We start from the raw sequence: 10,071 nt of genomic DNA on the forward strand, positions 1-10,071 counted from the left end.
TGCTACATTCAAAGTTCCGTTCTTAATTCATCAACTTTTTGACATACTATTTTCATCAAATCGTTTCAGTCACTTACACTCACTTGGCGTAACAACATTTGTGCAAAACAAATAATAAGTCCCCTCTCTCTCTCTCTCTCTCACACACACACACACACACACACACACACACCTTTCATTTCTACAATCTTGTTTACGGATCTATACTCTTGTTCAGTGCTTGCTCTCTCTAATTACAATCGCCTTGAAGGCTTGTACCTTTATACCAGTTTCTTATCCACTTTTGGTTATACAAGCTAACGAAGCACTCTAGTTTAGTATCTTTTTGCTCCCCTTTAATATAAAATTCACTCGCGTTTATGGTAAAAAAAATAAAAAAATAAAAGAAAATGAGGCTTAATTATTTGTTCAAATAATTGATAACTAAAGCCTCGCGGGACCATTGCCTTAGAGCCATTATTATATTCGGGCAGCGGGTTGACAGGGTGCAGACACTATCTAATTGACCCTCATGATAACTGATTGTAGCCCTTTTCTTGTCGTTGAAGTGTGGCAGCTACGAGGAGGACGTTTGGCCTACATGCTCCTAACCTGTCATGCTTCTTTATAACCATCTCCTTGTTCAGGTTTGTGACTAGAAACCTCAACATGGAATTGCGAACGTTTTTCCTCATCACCATTGCAACCCTTGGCTTCCTCTCTGGCTTGCTAAGCTTCATTGCAGAAGGAAAAAAGTTAGCGGTATGCGTCTTCTGATTTGGAAACATGTTTAATTTTCATGAAAGAATGCTCAAAATGGTTTAGGTTAAATCCCCTGAGGGAATCATCTCGCCTTGCTAACACTGTTTTCTTAACACTGGCGCCGGAGGATCCTACTCCTCATTGCTGCTCACAAAGAGCAGGATTCCTTCTCTCTGTTTGGGCATGCATTACTGGTTTAGGTTAAATCCCCTGAGAGAATCATCTCGCCTTGCTAACACTGTTTTCTTAACACTGGCGCCGGAGGATCCTACTCCTCATTGCTGCTCACAAAGAGCAGGATTCCTTCTCTCTGTTTGGGCATGCATTACTGTTCCCATATGGATGGCAATGTGGATCAATGATGCCCTTGTTGGTTATCGGAAAACTATAAGTTTTGCTACCCCAACTCGGATGGTGTGAACCAAAGGTCACTCTAGAGTCATGATACGTTTGTGTCGCCTAGTGCACAACTTTATGTGGAGTGGTTCAGATGGGATTGGTGACACATTGCCACGGGTTCATTGGGACATAATTATCTTGCCTAGAGAGGAAGGAGGCTTTGGGATTATTGATCTAGAGATGCAGAGCAAGGCATTGCTTGTTGGGCTCATAGTACGTGGTTTGTTTCTAGGGATCGAGCCTTGGAAACAATTTTTGTACCATGCTTTGTCACAGGCTTGTCCTCGTTTTGGGTTTGTCCTCGTTTTGGGTATATGGATAGTGACGGTGCTCGACCATCGGATGTTAGGAAATAGGACGTAGCTAAGTAGATATTAGAGTAGTTTACTTAAGGGAGAGAGATAATTTTCATAGACGAGAGATTAGAGAGAGAGAGAGAGAGAGAGAGAGAGAGAGAGAGAGAGAGAGAGAGAGAGATACGTGGTTTACTCAATGTGGGCTACATCCATGGGAAAGCAGCTACTCAATGGCTTTATTACTTCAAACAAGAAGTAGGTTACATAGGGATTATACCTGTTAGGTGCAGCGGAATGAATGTTTGCGCTTTGCTCAAGATGAGTGCTCCGAACTGTGCTCAAGGTTCCTTGTGTTCTTATGGAAGGGAGAGCCTTCCGTTCTTAATGAGTGAGTGCAATGATTATAAACAGAGTGAATGGACACTGTGCGTGCAAGTGTATGAGACTGAGAGATAGAGAGAGAAGAGAGATACGACACCAGAGATGTTGTAAAACCCTCCTCCGAAGGCCCCACTCTCGTCGGCGAGAGTGATCTACTTATGATTGCACAAACTGGTACAAACTGAATGTATGTGACTGATGCAAGTCTAGGCTATGTCGGTGATGACGACGGAGACGACGAGATCGACACTAGGGCTGAAATCTGCAATCTTTTATCTGCTGTCCAAAAACGCTATGGGCTGAAATCTACGACAAGTCCAAAAACGCTGATTTTGGGGCTGTCTTTGTAGGTCTTTGTCGCTGAAAATCTGCAGGTTTTAAAACTGAAAACTGAGGTTCTTAAGGGCTGAGAACTACTGGTCGGTCGTGCGGTACTTGAACTTCGTAAAGGTCTGCAATGCTTGCTTCTTTGGGCCGTGCCGAAAGCGACACAAAGTCTTTTGTGGCTCCTTCAATGCTTCAACTTCGTCGATAGTCATGCTTCTTTCTTCTTCAAGAATCTCCATGGCTGAAAATTCTTGAAACCATTTCCAACACAAAACCATGAACATACCCATTCCATGTAAAGTGAATGGAAAAAATCTTGTGTTCTTTAAAGACTGTGTATGCAATGTAGATGAACATAGAGACGGAGTGATAAACCGTTCACCAAACATATGTAAACAATGAGATCGAATCTTCCTCTTTTGATCTAGAGCAATCAATTGTGACAATTCACAACAGAAATGCGCATGCTTGGTGCTCATACTTTCATGTGCTCATTCTACAACTGTGTCATGCCAAGGAAGAGACATGGAATGTGACTTCCTTGAATGCATACTTTTCAGCTTTTCATGAAAAATCCGCATACATACGTGTTCATTCATGAGTGAAACGTGCTCAACGTACAATATGACATGCCTAGAAAAAGGGATCACATAAAGACAATGACTAAAATACAGGAAACGATCACGAATGAAACACTCGAACAATGCGTGCGTATCAATCATGCGAACACATAATACTTCCTGTGAGGGTTCTTTGGACCTAGGCTCGAGAGCCAAGATCGCTTCTTCTTGTGGGGATTCTTTGGACCTAGGCTCGAGAGCCAAGATCGATCCTTCGTGATTGATCGAATCTGCAATGAGGTTAGCTTCGCTAGAAAAAGCATCCACTAACACATCATCCTTCTTGTGAACAATCACATCTTCCTCATGCAACTCATCATGCTTGTACATCTTGATCATGCAAATCATCATGCTTGTGAGAAATCACATCTTGATCATGCAAATCATCATGCTTGTCATTGTCATCCAAATCATCATGCAAATCATTGGCATTCAATTCATCATGCAAATCATGTGTCATGCTTTGGAGAAGAAGAGACTGAGAGAGTCTCCTTTTCCCGAATCTCTTGTATCTGTGCCTGCACATTAAAAATGAGAGAGGAAGAATGAACAATGATCTTGCGATCCAATTCTGTTTTTTTTTCTGCATACTTGCGATCAAATTCTTTGGCCTCCAAGCGTAATTGCTCGCGCTCACGCTCCATGGCTGCCATTCTTGCTTCGTGCCACGTTGTCATCATGTCCATCATCATCTTGCACCAAGCCTCCATAGGATCTGGTGCAATCCTTGGAGTAGATGGGGAAGGAGGAGGGTCGGAAAAACCTCCTGGTAGGGAAAATTCTTCTTCGCCTTTCTCATGCTCATCACCTCAAGCGAACTATCCATTCCGCTTCGAGTGATGACCATCCACTGAAGTTGTGGGTTCTTGTGGTCTTGGGTTCTTAAGTTCACGAGGAACTTGGGTTCTTGTTGTGGGTCTTGGGTCTTGGGGTATTTGAGGGTCTTGAGGGTTTTCTTTCGCTTGCAATCTGTGTTTGAGAAGGATCTTCTCTTCACCCGAATTCTTCTCTTTTCCGCGGGTGCACTCCTTGGCGGCCTTGCGCTCACACCAAGGTTGCTTTTTCCCACCTCACGTCAACTGGCGGCCGCTAAGTGCACGGTCCGCTCTCAATGAGTGAAAAGATGCGCAAGGGGATGCTGGACAAGCCCTTCTTTCTTGGGATTCCTATCACTCTTCAAAATACGATTAGGAATCGACATGCCCAAGCAAACTTGGGTTCGTGCGACCGCAACAAGCAAAAAAATTCTTGTGATTCTTGTGGTTCTTTCCTTGAGTGATACAGAACACTGCCAAAGCTCTGATACCAATGTTAGGTGCAGCGGAATGAATGTTTGCGCTTTGCTCAAGATGAGTGCTCCGAACTGTGCTCAAGGTTTCTTTTGTTCTTATGAATGGGAGAGCCTTCCGTTCTTAATGAGCGAGTGCAATGATCATAGACAAAGTGAATGGACACTGTGCGTGCAAGTGTATGAGACTGAGAGATAGAGAGAGAAGAGAGATACGACACCAGAGACGTTGTAAAACCCTCCTCCGAAGGTCCCACTTGTCGATGAGAGTGGTCTACTTATGATTGCACAAACTGGTACAAACTGAATGCATGTGACTGATGCAAGTCTAGGCTATGTGGTGATGATGACGTAGACGACGAGACTGACACTAGGGCTGAAATCTGCAATCTTTTATTTGCTGTCCAAAAACGCTATGGGCTGAAATCTGGGACAAGTCCAGAAACGCTGATTTTGGGGCTGTTTTTGTAGGTCTTTGTCGCTGAAAATCTGCAGGTTTTAGGTCTGAAAACTGAGGTTCTTAAGGGCTGAAAACTGCTGGTCTTTCCGGGCTGAATCTTGCTAGGATAAAAAACGCTAGGCGTGGGGTTGTGGATGGCAATGGCAAGGTTGAAAACGCTGATGTTGCAGATTTGCCGGCGAGCGATGAAGCTACTGTTGAAAACGCTATGCATGAGACTCTTGCTGTTTATCTGCTGAATTCTGACTGTGCCGATGACGACGATGAGACGACGACGCGCTGAAAACACAGATGCTGAAATATGCATTTTTTGGGTTGAATCTACAAACTTCGGTGGATCTGATCGTGCGGTGAGGATCTGCTACGGGAAGGTGAGATCTGCGAGGTTTGGGACTTGCGGTGCGGAGTCTAGACGCTGAAAACTGAAAACGTTGATGCAGAGAATGTCTTTACGCCGGAAATCTGCAAAAATACCATGCTGAAAATCTGATGCAAAAATGCCAGGCTAAACCTGAGGTCTGCAACAAAAACGCTAGGCTTCTGCTGTGTCCTGTTGTTGCCGGGTTGGATCTGCAATGCAAATGAAAACGCTCGCTGATCTTGGTTGCTTGAAAACACTAGGGCCTTCTTGCGGTTCTTGCTGAGAAGGTGCACTTGATGATGGTCTTTTGCCTCTTCTGCCAGAAAGTGCTAGCGCTAGAGTTTCTTATATACATGCTTGTCAAAATTGCCCTACCCAGTTTCCCAACAAAAGTCACTTAAAAGTAATAAGTGAAAAATGGCTGAAGTAGGGAAAATAGGTTTTCTGCATTGTAAAATGCTCCTGATGGAATTTGACTGAAATTTGATGGTCATGCTGTGTGCAACCAGAGGGTATGCATCTACTCTAAGTGCCTGGACATGCACGATCTACGAACAGATTCACAAAAGTGCCAAAACACTTCCTAAGCTAACTGAACTGAACCCAACCCTTGTCATGAAGTAGCTTGTCCACGTACACATAGGGTTAGATGTGCACGTGACAAAAAAGGGTGAATCGGATGAGAAACTCGTCTATAACTACGAGCAAGACACCTCTTTGTGACGGACAACCAATAGATCTCGTATCTATCGCGATGGATCTCCTCGTGTAATGTGCAACGGAAGTGAATGATGGTATATGGTTCAGGATGTTGGTCAGTGGGTGCTCAAGGTTCCTTTTACTTAGTGGGAGGGAGAGCCTTCCGTGCTTCGTGAGAGAATGTGCAATGACCAAAAAAAGAGAGTGGAAAACTGTGAGTGCAAAGGAGTTTTGGCATCTCAAGTGAACTGCCCAATGTGAACCCATTATTTATTTGGCTTTTGGTGGCAAACACCGGGAATCTGTTGAGAGAGAGACTCTGCAAGTTGAACTTCTTTTGCTGTCTCTTCTGCTTGTACTGAGTGCCCAATGGTTTTTTCTTATAGTTCTTTTAGCAAATTGCCCTTCTTACTTTTCCAACAAAAGTCACTTATTAATAAATAAGTGAAAAATGTGTATTTTGGGAAAAAGGGTTCTATGCTCTGGGAAATGCTCATGATGGGTACTAATGTCATGCTAATGATCTTGCTGTGTTTAATCAGAGGGTATGCAACTATTCTAAGTGCTTGGACATGCACGGGCTGCGCACAGACTCACAAGGGTGTCAGAACATTTCCTAGGCTAACCTAAACCCTAGAACTGTGATAGCTTGTCCACATGCACATAGGGTTAGATGTGCACGTACATCCCCTCCTTTTTAAAGTGAGGTACTGGTACCGAGCTGCACGGCTTCCTTGTAGTCTGCCAACTACTTTGGGTAGTCTTCATCAACCCACACGGCTTCGAGGATTCCTCGATCTTTGAACTTCAAAAAGTAGAGTTGCACTTGTTTCTTTGAGCCATGGCGAAACCGATGCAAGAAGACTTGCTCCGGCTCCATAACTTCGGCTTCATCTATGATTTCTGGTTCTTCTAGTTCAAAAATGTCCTTTGGAGGTGTACCCTGAAACACTTTCAACCAAGAAACATGGAAAACGTTCATGTGAGGGGCATAAAAGAACCCTAGAGGAGTATATAAGAATATTCTGCCTCCTTTGTAATAATCATCTAATTCATTACCTTGTTGGTTGTCTCTCTCTCTCTCTCTCTCTCTCTCTCTCTCTCTTTAGTTCTACACCCACTATTGGGCACTGACGACGGTAGTGGGGATGTCGTGGTATTTAGTCAATACTATGCATGATGGAGCTGATGGCTATATTGTCTTGTGGGTGACTACCATGGGTCTATACCTTGCACTTTTCTTTAAGGGTGAATCTGGGCTTATCCTGGATTCATCTAGGTATATAGCTTGCAAAACCTTTAGATCGCCTACTTAACAAGCCTCCCACTTCCACGGATACACTTTGGTATTTGGACAGAGTTAGTTCACACTCTTTGTAGTCAGTGGGATACTTCAGCCAGCTCCTCAAGGCAGCGGAGAAGAGCCGCCATGCTTCTTGAGACGACGGGCACTACGTCCCTTACACTGTCACACGGTGGGATACTTGGCATTGTTCTCCACTGCCCTGGTTCATACTCTATGGCTCCTACAGACCACCCTAAGCTTGGAGTCCTCGTACGTATGTTTTGATTTGTACGGCTCCTTGAGGACTGGCTGACCCAAGTATCCTCAAGGACCCACAGTACTCAGGAATACAGACTTGTCTTTTCTGAAAAAAACATGCTTGATTATCTCTTTCTAACATCTGCCTTTTTTTTCAGGAAAGCGACATTACAAGGTTAGCATCGGGTGAATGCGTACACTCGAGGAGTCCTGCTCTGGGTTTAGGTTTGGCTGCAGCTATTTCACTTCTTATTGCTCAGATAATATCAAATGCTCTGGGAGGCTGTATCTGCTGCGAGTCAGGTGTAAAGGATCCTTCCGGGAAAACCACACCCATTGCTGTTGCCATCAGCTGTTTGACTTTCTCTTGGTGATTATAATTCTACGTGCTAGTGCTACTGTCAGAATTTATAACTAGAATTTTAGTCATAAAAGGGTGACATAGATCAAGTTTACCGGCTTTTATGTAGGATGTAGAGCTAGATCATTTGTAAAGAAAATTTGTCTCAAATCAATTGGGCTATTTGTAAAGCAGATTTGTTTGGTAGAAGGCCGAACTGAGATCCTCAATGTAAATCAAACACTGCAATAAGCTGTCCAAAGAATCAAGTTACTTGGCGTAACCGTACAGGCCATTAAACAGCCTTTGCTCCACAAGAGTCATTTTGAGGAATGCAAGCTAGTGGCTAGAATGCTTCATGCCACATTGAAGCATAAACAAAAGCAACAAGCCAGTCTGTGTGCACTCACTTTTAAGCTTAAACCCTGAAGTGACACATTGGATGGCTCGTGCACATTGTACATTCTTTAAGTTGATCATCAGTCGCTGTTTATTGATTTCGATAGGATTATACCCTAGGTACTGTAGATTTGAACCTCGATAGGATTATACCCAGGTACTGTAGATTTGAACTGGTTATTGGGAGTGTGATGCTAAATCTTTAATTGGCCGTCAAAGAATTTGTCTGAGCCACAATCTGGATTGAACATCATCTTTTGCTCAAGAAGTACATTAAAAATACATGAGTAGCAGTGGTTGATTTGACATATTCTGTTTATTGGTAGTTGAGCCTTCTATGAGGGCACCGGGCCTATATGCTGCCTGCCACCTTTTCTTTTTGTAAATATGCGTGAATATCATAAGAAACAAAACTTTTTACATCATCATCAGGAGACGGAGCTCGTTCCAATTGATCTGGCTTTTTACATATGCAGTTATATGCCCTGTAGAGGCAGACTATCTCAGGAAGGAAGTCCATTACACACAAAATAATCACAAAATTAATTCTTGTCCGCCCGTTTTAACTGCCATGTACTGATGGAATATATTCTGCTTCACTAGCAAATTACTAGAGATGCACAAGAGGTTGTAAAATAATGGTGACCCGTGTTGGCATGTGCTTCAGGGTAACATTTTCTATAGCCTTCTTGCTACTTGTTGCTGGTGCCAGTATCAATGACAAGCGTGGTGAATCTGATGATAATCTTTCGACAGGATGCTATGTTTTGAAGTCAGGAGTATTCACTGGAGCGGCTTTTGCTGCAATGACTACGGCCATACTTGGTGTAGCATATAATCTGCAGGTATTTGCTTTAAGAAAAACTATGGCCGCAACAGTGCCAGGAGCCGTTGATGGAGCCTCAACCTCCTCTTCTATGGAATTTAACAGCATTCAAGATTACACAGGGCAAGTAGAGAAGGCAAGAGTGCTGGATCACAAAACAGCATACCCAAGAAGTGCAGTAAATCCTCATAGAGACATTAGGAGCATGGAGATGGCAAGTCCTCATACCGAGGAATCGCTTGCCGCCGACGAACACACGAGGATGATGCCCGCTAATAGAAAAATAAGTGGTGTGAAACCATCAAAGCAAACCAGAAAACCCCTTCTGCAGCAGAGTGATCCTTCAGGCCCTATTGTGGGAGAGCATTACTATGACTCTCACAGAGCCAGTCAGGCAGCTTCTGCATCTTATCATATGGGTAATATTGATTCAGGTGGAGCTCATTGGAACTATGAACAAGATGGATCACGGCCATCGTATAGAAGGTAATGGAGGGCCCACCAAAATTAAGCATTTCCCCCAAGTGTGCTTGAAATACAGAATTAATGCAGACTTGTAATTGGCAAGTCATAAATGCCGCAAGTAAAGGAAAGAAGCATATGGATCAAGCAAGGGTACAAGATTCCATTGTATGTACAATGTTCATTCTATGTCTCCCATAGCTCAGTGTGAATGGTGCTAGACTAAACCTTTGAGTATATAAACACACAAAATAGGGTAGAAGAGAAATTCAAGGGCATGTTGCATTGAACTTACTGACATTTGTAAGTATTGAGATAAGATACAAAATGCACTTCAATCGTAGAACAGCTCATGCTTTCCTCAATTGATACCGGGGCATGTAAATTTACAATTATTATATATTTGTGAGGCAGCACAATTATGACAAAATGAGTCATCATAGTCATGAGTTTGCTGAGATAGAATTGAAGGTCCGTGGAGAACCAACATTGCACACAAGAATGGTGCCCACTTGGAAAAGAGCATGGTAAATCCCATATTAAAATCTGTGGCAACTTTTAATATTGCACTCCCTGAGTAGGCAAGTTTTAGTTCATTTTTCTTAATAATGTGTTGAAATACTCGAGCAATGTGCGTTTTGTTCACCTTTTTTTTTTTTGCATTAAGTGATTACACAACTTATAACATTGCATGCTGATTATGCAAGTTTTACTTCATTTTTCTCAACAATGTGTTGAAATCCTTAATCAATGTGGGTCTCGTACTCGATTGTTTTGCACTACCTTGAGTTGTCACACATTGAAGTAAACTAGGGTGATGTTATAGTTGCGTCTCACTCACACACACACACACACACACACACACACACACACACACACACACACACACACATATATATATATATGTATGTATGTATGATAAGATGTTC

General features: G+C 42.9%; 1 protein-coding gene across 1 annotated transcript; it reads left to right on the plus strand.

Moving 5' to 3' along the window:
* Positions 1 to 469: 469 nt before the first annotated feature.
* LOC147447050 (uncharacterized) lies at positions 470 to 9,705 on the plus strand. The gene is made up of 3 exons (XM_086522950.1): positions 470 to 741; positions 7,274 to 7,485; positions 8,522 to 9,705. Exons 1-3 carry the CDS (start codon positions 649 to 651, stop codon positions 9,168 to 9,170), a joined length of 954 nt encoding a protein of 317 aa, XP_086379076.1. The 5' UTR covers positions 470 to 648; the 3' UTR covers positions 9,171 to 9,705.
* The last annotated feature ends 366 nt before the right edge of the window (positions 9,706 to 10,071 follow it).

This window comes from Adiantum capillus-veneris, chromosome 11, assembly GCF_014529385.1.
Source record: "Adiantum capillus-veneris isolate H3 chromosome 11, ASM1452938v2, whole genome shotgun sequence".
Lineage (NCBI taxonomy): Eukaryota > Viridiplantae > Streptophyta > Polypodiopsida > Polypodiales > Pteridaceae > Adiantum > Adiantum capillus-veneris.

Coding starts and splice junctions, on each gene's coding strand:
- LOC147447050 (XM_086522950.1), top strand. CDS start 649: ATGGAATTGCGAACGTTTTTCCTCATCACCATTGCAACCCTTGGCTTC. Junction 742..7,273: donor CAGAAGGAAAAAAGTTAGCG/GTATGCGTCTTC, acceptor CTTTTTTTTCAG/GAAAGCGACATTACAAGGTT. Junction 7,486..8,521: donor AGCTGTTTGACTTTCTCTTG/GTGATTATAATT, acceptor CATGTGCTTCAG/GGTAACATTTTCTATAGCCT.